General features: G+C 41.6%; 1 protein-coding gene across 2 annotated transcripts; it reads left to right on the top strand.

Annotated features, from left to right (window-relative positions):
* The first annotated feature begins 146 nt into the window (after positions 1 to 146).
* On the top strand, positions 147 to 11,772 carry hspd1 (heat shock 60 protein 1). 2 transcript variants are annotated; one of them, XM_031297606.2, is made up of 11 exons: positions 147 to 286; positions 3,373 to 3,548; positions 4,665 to 5,000; positions 5,913 to 6,008; positions 6,125 to 6,218; positions 6,309 to 6,477; positions 6,584 to 6,683; positions 7,703 to 7,948; positions 8,046 to 8,220; positions 8,352 to 8,530; positions 10,409 to 11,772. In XM_031297606.2, exons 2-11 carry the CDS (start codon positions 3,375 to 3,377, stop codon positions 10,565 to 10,567), a joined length of 1,728 nt encoding a protein of 575 aa, XP_031153466.1. In that variant the 5' UTR covers positions 147 to 286; positions 3,373 to 3,374; the 3' UTR covers positions 10,568 to 11,772. The 2 variants fall into 2 exon arrangements, with proteins under 2 accessions (XP_031153466.1, XP_035860190.1); XM_036004297.1 differs by having other exon boundaries at positions 166 to 284; positions 3,366 to 3,548.
* Positions 11,773 to 16,351: the final 4,579 nt, after the last annotated feature.

The raw sequence follows: 16,351 nt of genomic DNA, 5'->3' as shown, positions 1-16,351 counted from the left end.
GTACGTATAACTTACATGCACTTATTATCAGCAATATGTACTTAAAGTATCAAAAGCATACGTACTCAGTGCAGAAGATAGAAAAAAATAAACATCTTAAATCAGTTATCTAAACTAGTTCTGTCGTTATTCATGGTTAGGGGCGCGCCGGTAAATCACCCGGATGTGATAAGCCATGTGCAGTCCCGTCTCAGGAGCTCTCCACACGGCTTGTCCTTTTACCTCCAGTATCATTCCGTCTCGCAGACGTGCATCTTGTAGCAGCAACAAGCCTCTTACCTCACAAGTAAGTGCTGACATTTTCACATTTGTGTGTTGTATGTTTATGTATTAAGTCATACAAGCTAACGAGGCTAATATTGTGAGCGAAATGCTTTTTAAAACGCTGACTTTTCATTGTAGATTTTGCACCAGCTGAGAGGTAACGTTAGGCTTAAATACTCCTAGCTAACATTTCTGTTCGTAATTGCAAGGACATACACGCTAAACTGTTACTACTACAGCTCTTTAAGCCACATATTTATTTTAGCCGGATAATGATTACTATTTCATCAGGAACGTCTCGTGTCTGATATGATGAAACCTTTCCTTAACGTCCCTCCTCCATAATGCTGTGCACAATTTGACTGGCAATGCAGGAGGTGTCTTATTAAGCTGTGTTAACATTTGTCGTCAGTTACACAAATGTTGAGCAATTACTGGCTCTGACAGTGTGATGGCCACTCATTATATTAAGGCTGAGCACGAGCAGAGATGGTGAGGTAGTTCCGCACATGTCGTTTTTACAATTTGACCTTGTGACGCACGACCTGAAGAGCACACGTGCGGGGGTAACCAGGAAGTGGTTTTGGGTGAATACATTTCATAATTAGTCACGATTAAGGCCAATATAAATACAAGTCTGATTCTTTATTATTGATGTATACATTTAAAGAATGTTTTGCCAAGTAGGAAAACGTGATTTCCAAGCATGTTGAAGCACATTTACTGTAATTAAGTACAGTTTTGAGGTACTTTGCTTGAATATTTAAAATATATGCAACGTTATATTTCTACTCCACTACATCTCAGAGGGAAATATTGTAGTTTTTACTCCACTACATTTGTCTGACAGCTTTAGTTACTTTTCAGATGACAGGTATTTTTTTTATCCCCTTCCTGTCCAGTGTAAACCACGTATCTCCAGGTGTGTTGATGTTGAATGTTTGTGATAAACTGAAGGATAAAGTTTCTTTATGTGTTGAATAATCCTCCTACTTCTTAAGCTAAATAATTTTTTAAAAGTCTCTCAGATCACCTGGAAAAAGCAACGTCACAAAGCTGAAAACGGCTGTTTTTCTGCCACCATGAAAAACTCTTTAGGGATACGTGGTTCTCACAGGACAGCGACGCTACAAACATGATCATCTTATAGAATATGATGCATTGCTGTAGATTAAACTACCCAACAGTATATGAAGGAGTTAAAATGAGCACAACCTTAAACATCTACAGCAGGAAAATGCAACATACACATGAATGCAGCAGGAATATTAATCCAGAAACATCAGAAGAGAAAAACACTGACGGGGAACATTTACGTTTATTTACTTTGGGGTAAATTGTGCTGGTACTGTCTTTTTGAAGTAAGGTTTTGAATGCAGGACTCTTTGTGGAGTATTTCCACAGCGTGGTATGTTTACTTTTAATGAAGTAAAAGATCTGAATACTTTTTCCACCACTGAAATAAACCAACCTATATGTTTTTTCCTGAAGGGGCATGTCTCCAGGCAATTTCTTTTTAATATTGATTTTCTAATCAACATCAGAACAATTGTTATTATCATTCAACCATCATTAGATATATTGATCAAGCACAAATGCCACTCAGTCTCATTCTTCCAGCTTCTTAAATGTAAATGTGTTTTTATATGAACGTCTATTGAATATATTAGAGACAAACAAACAATATGAAGATGGCCCCAAAATTGTGATGAGCATTTCCCCAGTTTTATGACATCATTGACTAAACAATGCTTTGAATAATTGAGCAAAACTTGACGACAAACTGTTAATACAAAATAGTTGCGGCCCTAATTGTAGTTGAATATCTGGTCTCATTGTAATAAAAAAAAATAAAATAGTTGCATTTAAAACAAACTAATTCATACATTTGAGGTCAACTCAGTGTGCTGTTGTGAAATCATATCTCTCCCTGCAAACATAAGCTTTGCTGTGACATTTTCTTTGGTTATGGTTTCACCATGGAGAGCTTTGAAAATGTTTCACCATCCCATAAGTGGAGAGTCATTCATTCACTGGTGTCATGCCACTATTGACCACGAGGGGCGCAGTTGACCTTTGTAACACATAATCTGTCCTCCTGTCACAGTTTAGGCAGTGGTGGAAGAGGTACTCACATCTTTTATTTAAGAGTAATATCACAGTATATTTAATTTTACTTTTAGTACAAGTATTAAGTTTTGGCATCAGAATATACTTAAAAGTATTAATTTTGCAAATATTTATAATATAAATGTTATAATATTGGATTCTAATTATTGATGCATTTCCATCACTTATAATGTTGCAGCTGGTAAAGGGAGAGCTCATTTTAATTTATCACTATGCTCTGCTGGAAAGCTTGTGAATTTTTTTGCGGCGATTATTTATATGTTGAGTTATGTTTTAGTATTTTTACTGTATCTGGAAAGTAACTAAAGTTATCGAATACATAGTTTATATCTTTTTGCGTTCCTCTTCCAGGATTGCTCCGGTGCTGCAGGGAATTTCTTTTCCGTTTCCTTCCGCTTTCTTTCTGTTGGCATTATGGTTAACTGGACTATGGTTAACTGCTCCTCAGATCTCTGCAGGGTAAATCCAGACAGCTAGCTAGACTATCTGTCCAATCTGAGTTTTCTCTCGCACGAGTATTTTGCAGCGGCTCTGTGCGGAGTTTAGCACCACCCAAGACGATTCTGATTGGTTTAAAGAAACGCCAATAAACCAGAGCACGTTTTCCTCCCATCCCCGAAAGCTATGTGGAGTAGCCAGACCCTCCTTCAGCGCGCTTTGGAGGAGGGTCTGGCAAAGCGAGACTATCGAATACATGACGTAGTGGAATAAAAAGTACTGCATCTGAGATGTAGGGAAGTCGAAAATGGAAGCTCCTTTATGTACCTTGAAAATTGTACTTAAGTACAGCGCTTGAGTAAATATACTTAGTTGTATTTAGGTGTACTTTGGCTCCACTCATCACATCTATTTTCAGTGTATGTAAGATTCCTGTGACGACTCAGTAACTTGGCAGATTTGATGTGGACCCCTCTGGTTCACCGGTGATCGTTGGTCTCAGACGTGCTGCTTAACTTCCCCTCTCTTTTCTTCCCACAGAGATGTTTCGTTTACCAACCGTCATGAAGCAGGTGAGGCCTGTGTGCAGGGCGCTGGCGCCTCACCTCACACGAGCCTACGCCAAGGATGTGAAGTTTGGAGCGGATGCTCGTGCCCTGATGCTGCAGGGAGTGGACCTGCTGGCTGACGCTGTGGCTGTCACCATGGGCCCAAAGGTAATCTTTGATGTCTAGTATTCAATCCACTGGCTGGGTTATTACTAGAGCTGGGCGATCTGGAGGAAATCAAATATCCCAATATTTTTGACCAAATATATCGATATCGTGGCGATATTGTAGGGTTGACAATAGGTGCTTTCACAAAATATGCACACAGTGAGATTTTTGAGAAATAATCATCAGTTATGTTGATATAATAACTGTGGGTAAAGGCAAATATAGAATAGCTAGAACAGTCCGGTGTGTTCAGAAAATGACATCACTTCACTGTAATACAACCTTTAAAACCAGGAAAAGACAACACTTGTGTCATATTACAATATCCAAAATTTAAGACGATATCTAGCCTCGTATATCGATATAATATCAATATATATATAGCCCAGCCCTATAGGTTTAAAGCACTTCCACATTGCCTTCACTTTTCAGACCTGCATTCTATCTTAATTTGATGATGTTCATTTAGTAAATCACGGTCCCATTTATTTTTAAATAGACGATGAAGCAGGGGATGCTTTAGGGGGGTGGCTACACGCCACCCTGTGAATCAGGAGAGAGGCTTAGCAATGCTAACCATGGACTGCACTGTGTACATTAAAATAGCCGTGAACTTGTTTTTGGGTGTTTGTGTTTTCATTTTAAACTTTGACCCTTTCACTGTGTTTTTCACTTAAATTGGAAAATTGTGGTCGCCTAAAAATGTCTTGTTCTGCCAACCAAGCTAGCTATGAACAGCGCCAGTGCCCCGAGAGCCGCGTTTACCCACTGGCAAAAAACGCCGCTGTATGACTCTCTTCAGCCGGTTGGAAATCGGCAAGTGTCCCTCACTAGCGTTTAGCTTAGTGCAGCACCATTGAAACCATAGCCGACGGCATCCTCCCCAGCTCCACCCTCTCGTTCCAAATGTGTTTCGTCCGTTCAAAAGAATCCGCGGCGGCCAAATGCCAAACTAAAGGCTTCAAAACGGCAGTCCACAAACCAGAGGGTGACGTTGTTGCTGCTACGTCCATTATTTATTACGGTCTATGGTTATTACTCACTTTTGTCATTCGGAGCTCACTTGCCCCAACGTTACAGACCCCTTTACCTCACCACTTCCTGTCTGCATTCCAGGGTCGCAATGTCATCATCGAGCAGAGCTGGGGCAGCCCCAAGGTCACCAAGGACGGCGTGACGGTGGCCAAGAGCATCGACCTGAAGGACAAGTACAAGAACATCGGTGCCAAGCTGGTGCAGGACGTGGCCAACAACACCAACGAGGAGGCCGGCGACGGCACTACCACCGCCACAGTGCTGGCTCGGGCCATCGCCAAGGAGGGCTTCGACACCATCAGCAAAGGCGCCAACCCCGTGGAGATCCGCCGGGGAGTCATGATGGCCGTAGAAACTGTCATCAAAGAGCTGAAAAATCTCTCCAAGCCAGTCACGACCCCCGAGGAGATCGCACAGGTAAACGGGATCAGTGGTAAATTCATAGAAATGATGAGTCGCTACGCAGCGGGGGAATGTAACTAAGTACATTTACTCAAGTACATTGCAACAGACACATTAATAAAGCAGTAATCCAAAAACATAATTTAAAATGGTAAAACACTGACGGGGAACGTTTTAAGGCCCGGACACACAGAGCCGATAATCGGCCGTTGGACAGTCTGCCGAGGTCAGTGACTCGAGTCTGTTCGGTGTGTTCCGGCCTTCATTTAAGACGATTTGACATGTATAATCGGGACGGCGAGCACTGCCGGCAGTCAGACTCAAATGACCCATCTGATTGGTGGAGTGCTAACCCGGAAACGGGGAGCAGAATGAGCGTGACTAGAGTCTCTCAAAATCTGACGAAAATCTTTTAAACTGACCTTTGTTGATCTGAAATGAAGACAGATTCAGCAACTGCACGGCCCATTTCTCTCTTAAAATGTTTTCAGAAACACGTTTCGGTGAACTATGTTATCACAATATGAGATCGTATTCTGAACGAGCCGCCATGACAGTCTGGCTTTGAATTTCCGGAGAAACCGGACCCACGTGACGCGTTCGTCCAATCAGCTGCCGGTTTTCATTTTTTGGGCGACAATACAGATTAGCGCCGCCTGCTGCTATGGAGACGTACTACGTCTCGTCTCTTCGGTGTGTTCCGAGGCACTTTTTGGACCAACTCGGGGAGACCGATCAGTCCGACTGCCTTTTCTGCCGAGGGTCGGCCGTCTGGTCTGTGTGTCTGCAGCTTTACTGCACAATGACTACTTTTGATACTTAAAGTAAATTTGTGCTGATAATACTTTCTACTTAAGGTTTTGAATGCAGGAGTTTTACTTGTGGAGTATTATAAAATGCTTTAATAATGTCATTTGTCTTTTTAAGGTTGCCACAATCTCAGCCAACGGAGACGTGGAGATTGGTACCCTAATTTCCAACGCCATGAAGAAAGTTGGCCGCAAGGGAGTCATCACCGTCAAGGTTAGTATTAGAACTTCACACACCGGTATTAAAAGACTTATTTACTGCTATTATGATTGCTTAAATAGTCTGTTATTAGAGTCTGTGACCTAATCAATACCTGCTCTTCGTCTCAGGATGGGAAGACCCTGCACGATGAGCTGGAGATCATTGAGGGTATGAAGTTTGACCGTGGTTACATCTCCCCTTACTTCATCAACACTGCCAAAGGTAAGGGAGCTCACACTGGCTCGTATAACGTCATCTGTCTGTTGCCTATGAAAGAAACGCATTGCTAAAATCAGTTGTCTCTGTTTCCAGGTCAGAAGGTTGAGTTCCAGGACGCCTACCTGCTGCTGAGCGAGAAGAAGATCTCCAGCGTCCAGAGCATCGTGCCAGCCCTGGAGATCGCCAACCAGCACCGTAAACCGCTGGTTATTGTGGCTGAGGATGTGGACGGAGAGGCCCTCAGCACCTTGGTTCTCAACAGGTACATACGAGAGCTACTGTGCTGTTTTGGAAAAAAAATATATATAAATCATCATTAAAAAAGAAGAGAACTAAAAGTAGCGCATATTCAACAACTTAATTTGCAGGCTCAAGGTTGGGCTTCAGGTGGTGGCTGTTAAAGCTCCAGGATTCGGCGACAACCGGAAGAATCAGCTAAGGGACATGGCCGTCGCCACCGGGGGCACTGTAAGTCCACTTCTCACTCTCAACAAACAAGAACTTCTGTGCTTAAATACTCTACTAGTCACATTAATAATACACAATAACACCAACAAATTAAAGGACAAATCCAGCGCAAAATGAACCTAGGGGTTAATAACACACGTGTACCGAGTCGACCGTTCTCTGGGATATGTTTTCATGGTAATCGAATGTGACCAGTTTTAGCCCAAACCGCTAATTAGCTTATGAAGCTAGTCGTCGGGGCAGAGGGTAAAGTAAAAAGAAATCGCTATTTCTATACCACTAACAAGGCTCAAAATAGCACCACACTTCCACGGTAGCATAATGAGGGTCCCTACATGTAAACCGAAGCATTGAGAACTTTGTAAGTGTACAGACAGTTTATTAAAAAGATAGTTTAGAAAGACAGTACCGTTCACATATACAGGCAGGCCCCATCTTGGGAAAACAGTCACAACCAGTCGAACGCCGTACTTGAGCTATGTTACTGGTTGCACGCCGTTCGTCGTTCGACTGGTTGTGACGGTTTTCCCAAGATGGGGCCCGCCTGTATACGTGAATATAAGCTAATTAGCGGTTTGCGATGAAACTGATCACATTTGATTTAGCATGGAAACATATCCCAGAGAACGGTCGCCTCGGTAATCGTGTTATTAACCCCTAGGTTCATTTTGCGCCGGAATTGTCCTTTTAAGTATGATGTAATGTTATAGATTGAGTTAAAACTTTATTGAACTCCGGGAGGAAATTCACAAGCTGCCCAGCAGATAAAAGTATATGAAGTAGTTAAGTTCAGCTCCACCTTTTTTTACTTTTGGTACTTTTAGTATATTTTGATGCCAGTATTTTGAGCCGGGGGTATTACTTGTAGCAGAGTATTTCTACACTGCGGTACAAGGCAAAAAGATCTGAGTGCTCTTTTCACCACTGCTAAATTGCATGAAGCTCAAGTTAAATGTAATATCTCGGGTGTATGACTTGATTTCTAAATGTTCCTTTTATTTCTCTCTCTCTTTCCCCAGGTGTTTGGAGATGATGCAGTAGGCCTGGCTCTTGAAGACATCCAGGCTCACGACTTTGGTAAGATCGGTGAGGTGCAGATTACCAAAGATGACACCCTGCTGCTGAGGGGAGGCGGCAGCCCCGCTGAGGTCGACAAGCGTGCGGCAGAGATCGTGGAGCTGCTGGAGAGCACCACCAGTGACTACGAGAAGGAGAAGCTCAACGAGAGGCTGGCCAAGCTGTCGGACGGAGTGGCGGTACTCAAGGTACGTCTCAAACTGAAACAGACAGACGGTACTAATCGCTGGTCATTGTAGTTCTGCGCTAGAAAAGCAAAGCTGTGACGCGTGCTCTCCATCTCAGATCGGAGGAACGAGTGACGTGGAGGTGAACGAGAAGAAGGACCGCGTGACGGACGCTCTGAACGCCACACGGGCAGCAGTGGAGGAGGGCATCGTGCCAGGCGGAGGCTGCGCCCTGCTGCGCTGCATCCCATGCCTTGACACCGTCAAAACTGTCAATGCTGACCAGAAGATTGGTTAGTAATACACACACACACACACACAGGCTCAAATGTACTAAAAAGAAACTGTAGTCCTATGTAATATGGTTTAACAGACACAGCTTTCATTATTTTCATAAATCTGATTTCCTTTTCTTCCGGACCAGGTGTGGAGATCATCAGACGGGCGCTCCGTATCCCCGCCATGACCATCGCTAAAAATGCGGGTGTGGAGGGTTCACTGGTGGTGGAGACGATCCTGCGGGGGTCAGCTGAGCTCGGCTACGACGCCATGCTGGGAGAATACGTCAACATGGTGGAGAAGGGCATCATCGACCCCACCAAGGTACAGCACTCATTGATTGTGGACGAGAGGCCGCGAATGTCCCCGTACACATCACACCGATTCTTCATTTGTAGCTTAAAGGACAAATCCGGAGCAGAATCAACCTAGGGGTTAATAGCACGTGTACCGAGTCGACCGTTCTCTGGGATATGTTTTCATGCTAATCGAATGTGACCAGTTTTATCACAAACCGCTAATTACCTTATAACGCTAGTCGTCGGGGCACGGGTAAAGTTAAATGAAATCGCTATTTCTATACCACTAACAAGGCTCAAAATAGCACCACACTTCCACGGTAGCATAATGAGGGTCCCTACATGTAAACAGAAGCATTGAGAACTTTGTAAGTGTACAGACAGTTTATTTTCAGACAGTCTTTTTAATAAACTGTCTGTACATTCATTTTGCGCCGGATTTGTCCTTTAATCGAAGCTCTAAACCGGATCACTACTGCCACTTAGTGGTTAAGAGGTTCTGAGAAGGTGGAAAATGATTTTGAGTTGTGATATTTGGCTCAGACGGAGTGCTGCAATCTAGGTACAAAGTAGAGTTTAGATTCTCGGCCCGAGCCAGACCGGACCTCGGGTCGGGCTCGGGCCGTTATTTTCCGCCGCATCCTCGGGCCGGGCCCGGGCCGGACCCTTGATCAAGTAATTTTTTATTTATTTATTTTTTTTATCCATTACCTTATTATCCTATTTGGGTGGGGAGAAAGCTATGCCATAATCAGAAATATTATAAATATGTATATATAAGCTATATAAAAGTAACAAATGTCTACAAATGAGTCTCCTCCTCTCGCACGCATCACACCGGGAGCTTGAAGATGTAAAGAAAAAAAGAAAAACAGAATTACCTTTTGAGCAAGTGTGGAGGAAAGTCGGAGGTATGGAAGCAGTTTAAACAAGTCGTGGGCAGTGACAACAATATGTTGTTCATCATTGTTTCTTTTTTTTTACGTTTCTTCATTCAGATCCATTTGTGATCCGTTCCATTCTGAATAAACAGCAGTTTACAGCTTCGTCCTTGTTGTATTATTCTAAACAGATTTCTGTAGTTCCAACAACTCTGAACTGTAGTTGAGAACGTCAGTTATAACGGCCCACGTATTAAAACATTGTCGGGTTTAAATCGGGCTCGGGCTCATAATTACAGTTAATGTGTCGGGCTGGGCTCGGACGCAACGGGCTCGGGTAGGTTCGGGCTTGATTTTTTTTTTTTTTTTTGGGCCGATCTAAGGTCTAGTACAAAGTTATCGTATTTTGTGCCAAGGCAATTAGTTGAGTCAGTCAGTGGACAGAAACTATTTTCATATATTAAGAAGAAAAAAATCCAAATATTTTCTGGTTCCAGCTTCTCAGACGCGTGAATTTGTGGCTTTTCTCTGTTTTTATATCATTTTAAACTGAATATCTTTTGAGTTGGTCAGACAAAACAAGACATTTTGAAGACATTTCACCTTGGGCTCCAGGAAACTGTGATGGGCACATTTCACTCTTTTTTTTTTTTTTTTTTTTTTTTAATACACCACAATCCAATAATTGATTATGAAATGATCATAACTTTGCAGCCCTAACTATGTTCAATATCTCTTTTTTTCAAAATCTTAATCCTCTTCACTACATAATGTCTCGTAACATTACAATGCAACTATTTTTAGACTGTTGGCTGGACAAAACAAAATGTTTGAAGACACTCTTTTCATGGCCTCTTATTTATTGTAAAAACGTACACGAATAATTGATGTTATGTAATAAGACGGATTAATCAATGAGTGAAACGATCGTTGGTTGCAGCCCTAATTATATGCAAACTCGACTGCAGCTGTGCCAAACGTGCATTGACGTGCTGTTAACGTCTGGTCTCCTCCCTGTACAGGTGGTGAGGACGGCCCTGATGGACGCCGCGGGAGTCGCCTCCCTGCTCTCCACTGCCGAGTGCGTCGTCACAGAGTTGCCCAAGGAAGAGAAGGAGATGCCAGCGGGCGGCATGGGAGGCATGGGAGGCATGGGCGGTATGGGAGGCATGGGTTTCTAAGCCAATCCTCCTGACTTCCTGTACAGACTTATGTAGGCAGAGTGGTGCTTGGGGGGGGGGGGTGTCTGAGGAGAAGTCCTACAAGAAAACTGCACCCACCTCCACCAAGCTTTGCCCAAACTGACTGGCCATGACGAGTATGTTGGAGCTGCAAATGTTTGATGCCCCTCACCCCCCTCCCCCCTCGCCCTTCTACGACTTCACACGCCTCCCATCTCTTCGTCCAGGGTTTCTGGAGGAGTCGGCCTCGCCCGACTCAAAGAAAAAAAACTGCGAATGAGAGCCCATCAAACCCAGTTACTACACCTCTGCTCCACTCTAACGGCTGAAACAGCCGACAGAAAGATGTTTATCCAGATTTACATACAGTTGTGATCTCTGTAAAGTGATTATTAAAGTGGTCTAAGAACATAGTAAACATATTGTTGATGCTCTGCATTACTGTGAGCTCGAGAAAAGATGCCTAGCCAGGATTGTGTCAGTGTCCTTTCACTTTTGTCATAGTATTTTGTTAATTCTTTTGTTTTTTTTATATATATATTAATCTGTTTTTGTCCCCCCCCTCCCCAGCTAACATTATGTGAGTTAAAATCTGTCATTTGATTTAATTAAACCAATTTTCTTACAGAGCTGTTGAGGATTTTCTGTCTCTGAAGTGAAGTGACGTTACTTTGCATGTCCTTGTACGTGACCACAATTGGGGGGAAGAGTGCCTAAATTACCAGAGTCGGGAGTATCACCAGGGGCCTGTTTAAATAATGTTTACGGAGATGTCTGTGGTTGTCGTTTTCATGCATGCAGCGTTGTGAGTTTTTTTTCAGATCATCATCCTTTACGTCGTCGATGATCTTCGCGGGGTCGGTTGATTGATTTTCATAAGAAATGGCTGATTGAATGTGAGAGGTGCGGCTCAGCTTACAAAGCAGTTTTTGGACCATTCAAGGTCTTAGCTACAAAAGTCTAAACGTGAAAACGTGTGCTGTTAAACATTGACCTTCATTTCTCCCCTCATACGCTCTGCTTTAACTACGAAGCCAGAAAACTACTGTAACTACCTAGATATTTTACTGACAGAACACAGGATATTAGTCCTTTGCAAAACGGCAAATAGCAGTGATCATTCGACTTCTGTTTTGTACAATGTAGACAATGATTGATGGTGATTTTCTTTTCTTTTTTTTATTTAATAAATTCAATTGTTCAGATTTGTTGGTTACCGAAGTTCTTTTTAAACACTTTAGTCTGTTTGGCTACACTTTACTTGAAGGTATCTACATAAGAGTGACATGACACTGTCATGAACGTGTCATAAACCTAAACAAGTCAAACGTTTAGTTTTTTGCATGACAAGTTAGGGTTCATGTGTCATGAAAGTTCTCTTAATACATCCATGTGTCATGACAGTATCATGTCACTCTTACGTAGATACAGTATATAATAGTAAATAATAGCAGTGTTTTTAAAAAAGTGAATAATGCTCAAAATCCTTAGAATAGCTTTTAATTCCATAATATCAATGCATTGGGAACACTGCACATTCAATTCCAAATCAAAACATGACCAAAATTGATCAGGTTTGTGTTATACCTTTACAGAAAGTGAAGAAAAAGGAATATTAGGCTGTTCAAAAAAAATAGTATTTGCATTTTTCTTCACAAACTCAAACATTTACTGTATGAACTGAAAAATGTCTCAAGGGTTGGCTTTACTGTGAATCACTGCACTAATATTTAGTTGCATAACCATTATTTCTGAGAACTGCTTCACATCTGTGTTGCATGGAGTCGACCAACTTCTGGCACCTGTGAACAGGTATTCCAGCCCAGGACCATTGAACTACATTCCACAATTCCTCTGCATTACTGGGTTTTGCCTCAGAAACAGCATTTTTTATGTCACCCCGCAAGTTTTCTATGGGATTAAGGTCTGGGGATTGGGCTGGCCACTCCATAACATCAGTCTTTACTCATCAAGTATTTTGATGTATTGAAACTGATCCATGATCCCTGGTATGCGATAAATAGGCCCAACACCACAGTATGAGAAACATCCCCATAACATGATTTTTGCACCACCATGCTTTACTGTCTTCACAGTGTACTGTGGCTTGAATTCAGTGCATGGGGGTCGTCAGACAAACTGTCTGCGGCCCCTTGATTCAAAAAGAAAGATTTTGCTCTCATCAGTCCACAGAATGTTGCCCCATTTCTCCTTTGGCCAGTCAATGTGTCCTGTGCCCAAATTTCAACCTATTCAGTACATGTCTTTTTTTCAGCAATGGGACTTTGCGGGGGCTTCTAGCTGATAGCTTTGCTTCACATAGCCTTCTTCTGATCGTAACAGTACTCACACGTAACTTTAAGTCTTCTTTTATTTTCCTGGAGCTGATCATTGGTTGAGCCTTTACCATTTTGGCTATTCTTCGATCCATTCGAATGGTAGTTGACCGTTTTTTCCCACGTCGTTCAGGCTTTGGATGCCATTTCAAGGCATTTGAAATCATTTTGGCTGAGCAGCCTATCATTTTCTGCACTTCTTTATATGTTTTCCCCTCTCCAATCAACTTTTTAATCAAAGTCCCAGAGCAATGTCTGGAACGACCCATTTTGCTGAGTATTTCAGTGTGAAATGCACTATAACCAGCATGCACAACATTTGCTTCCTTCCTTCCTTAAATATGGGCCATAACCGACACCTGTTTCTTCACAGAATCAATCACCTCACTAATTGAACACAACACTGCTATTGTTTTGAAAATGCCCCTTTCAATTACAGATTCAATTACACAGAATGAGCAGCATGCATGTCATGACTGTTGGGTCTGTTGGTTTTCTATGACTCTACAACACTTACTAGTAAATTATTTGCCATGTAGAAATATCACTTCTACCAAAAAATTTGATTTATGAGGTTAGTGATGTTGGACTGCTATTATTTTGAACACAACTGTATATATATATATATACAGTATATAAATCAGTATCTACTGTATCAAAATCTTTGGTGCCAGTTGTGTGATTCTTTAACTTTTATTATCATCAAACATCATTTTTAATTTGTAAGATTTATGGATCTTCTGATGAGTTAAAAAAGTAGAGTACAATATATTTTTTAAATGTAGTGGAGGAGATGTAGGAAGTGACATGAGAAGAAAATACTCAAGTAAAGTACAAGTACATCTCAATTTTGTACTATACAGTACTTTACCCTCTAAGGTCTAAGCCATTTCCTCATTTTACCGGACCAGGCTAGGTAGACCCCAGATCAGCTGGGCCCAGTTTTTCAAAACATTTTATCTGGATCAAATTGATGCTGATTTGGAAATCCCATGTTTTGCTCTTCAGGATCACCCGATCCACCTTACTCTTATGACAGTTTTTTAAAGGAACATTGGATTGGATCACTGTGATCCAAATACCAAATTTCAGGATTACCAAATCCTGTTTACCAGAGCCTTAAATGGAACCAACAGTGTAGACTACTGGCTTAGCAAAGAACAACAGGTAGGCAAAATACTGGTGGCCACAAATAGCCATAGTTTGTTTTAATTTTAAGAAACAGAAACACTGTAATAAACAGAAACATTTTACATTCCTTATTTTGTTATAATGTTAAATAACAAAACAAAAACAATACTATCCAATAGTCCATATCTCATTAGATGTGACATGCTTCATATATGCTTCAAATATGAGAAATGTATATATCATCAGCAAACCTTTAGTTTATGATAATTCACACAAAAAAAACGCTCTGATTTTATTTAGTTCGAAAAATCACAACTGAATCCACCCTTCTGATGGGATCAGGATAATCCTGTTTTTTTGGACCAAATAGATCCCAAACTGAGTTCCAAGTTTTTAAAAACCCAAAGGGCAGGTTTGATCCAGATCAAAATGTAAGATCGGATTACATGATCTGATCTTGTTCGGAATCCCTCTTTTGCTTTTGAAAAACCCATTTCCAAGATCTGATCCAATTCGTGATTCTAAATCCCACTGGATTACTTTTGAAAAACCGGGCCCATCAGAGCCCTGTGGTCATCCATGGTTATGACATCAAGCAGGTGTCCTCCTTTAAATATCTAGGAGTTTATATTGATAATGACCTGAGCTGGCGCACACCTGTAACAAATGTCTGCGCCAGAACTCATCAGCGTCTCCACTTCCTGCGCAGACTTATAGTGTTTGGGGTCTGTAAAAATATCATGTTAATCTTCTATAGAGCACAATAGAGTCAGTTCTTCGGTATGGTATTACCAGCTGGTTTGGGAATTTGACAGTCAAATCCAAAACTCAGATTTTCAATCTGGTTAAGATGGCAGGCAAAATTATGGGAACACCTGCACCTCTCAACCCGCAGGAGCTTTTTGATCAGGCAACAATTAGGCAGGCTAAGACCATTCTATCTGATAACTCTCACGTGTTGTCTTCAGAGTTTGAGCTATTGAACTCAGGAAAGAGGTACAGGGTTCCTCTGGGCAAATATAACAGGTATAAGCACTCATTTCTTCCTCTCTCAGTCAAGCTCATTAATGAGCAGTGATGAACATATGACTATGAATTCATTAATGTATATCTGTGACTGAATGTATGTATGGATATGAACAGAGGATTGAAGGCATATTTATACTGTAACTGAATGTATGGATATTTATGAATGGATAAATGAATGTTTATTTATGACTGAATGCATGGATGCTTATGGACGTAGGAATGAGTGTTTGTAAGGCATGTATGGGAGAACAGAAGAATGTAGGAAGGATGGCTTTTTTGCACAAGTATAGAAAATGGTAATTTGCAATTTGCATAGCTCTTTGAGTAGCCCAAATGTTTACTGTACATTTGTCTTTTAATTGTTTTAACCCTGTGCTTGTTGTGTGTTTCTGTGGTAACTCTCGCAGCAATTTCTCCCAGTGTCCAAAACAAATTTCTCCTTGGAGAGACTAATAAAGATACTTTGACTTTGATCTCACTTACCTTCCACAGCCTGGCTTACAGCTAACAGTTCAGTCTCATCACCTGGCCATAAGGAACGATCCTTCTTGGAGGAGCTTGCCTGCGGTTGCTGGACCACAAATGTAATGTTATGATTTACTAGTTTTTAAATACCAAAAGCAAACATACACATTTATCCAATTGCTTAAAATATCATAAAAAATTAACAAATTGTAGTCATTAGCTATCCCGCTCTTCTTCTTTCATGACAAATAAATAGTCAAATCAACACTTACTTGTTCTTTGTCCCTGATGTATTTCTTGTATTTCTGGAACCTCTTCATCTGCACGCTGGTGATGTGGGTGACTGGTGTGTTGAGCCATCTCCTCACAGAATTGGAGGCCTTTTGTATTACCTCCCTCTGCTCCTCGCTGTAGTCGCCTGGCCTGTCTTTTTGTTTATTGTACTGACTGTAGAGCTCCCACATCTCCTGGAAGGTGCGATCCTCGAACCCTCTTTGGCCGTAGATGCACCTGTTGATGTTGGCTTCGAGGTGAGGAGATTTGTGGGAAGCTCTCAGTGTATTCAGCGAGGAGGTCTTTCACCCACCGGTTCCCCACCTCTCCCTTACAATGTGGGTTTGCGACCTCTGACTGGCGCTTGTCAAGCACGCTCAAATTATACAGTGTAAATGTGCTTATTAAGCCCACCAACATCGCTTTTTAGTCCAGTCATTTTAAGCCAAAATGGGGGTCAACCAAGAACAAATTGCAACAGAAGCAAACTCAACTGATTTTGTATCCTCAATATGTCCTGAGTAAGGAAAAAAAGGCCCCGAAGAATCCC

This window comes from Sander lucioperca, chromosome 8 (genome assembly GCF_008315115.2).
Source record: "Sander lucioperca isolate FBNREF2018 chromosome 8, SLUC_FBN_1.2, whole genome shotgun sequence".
Classification (NCBI taxonomy): Eukaryota; Metazoa; Chordata; class Actinopteri; order Perciformes; family Percidae; genus Sander; species Sander lucioperca.
This window is presented reverse-complemented; position numbering and strand designations above follow the sequence as displayed.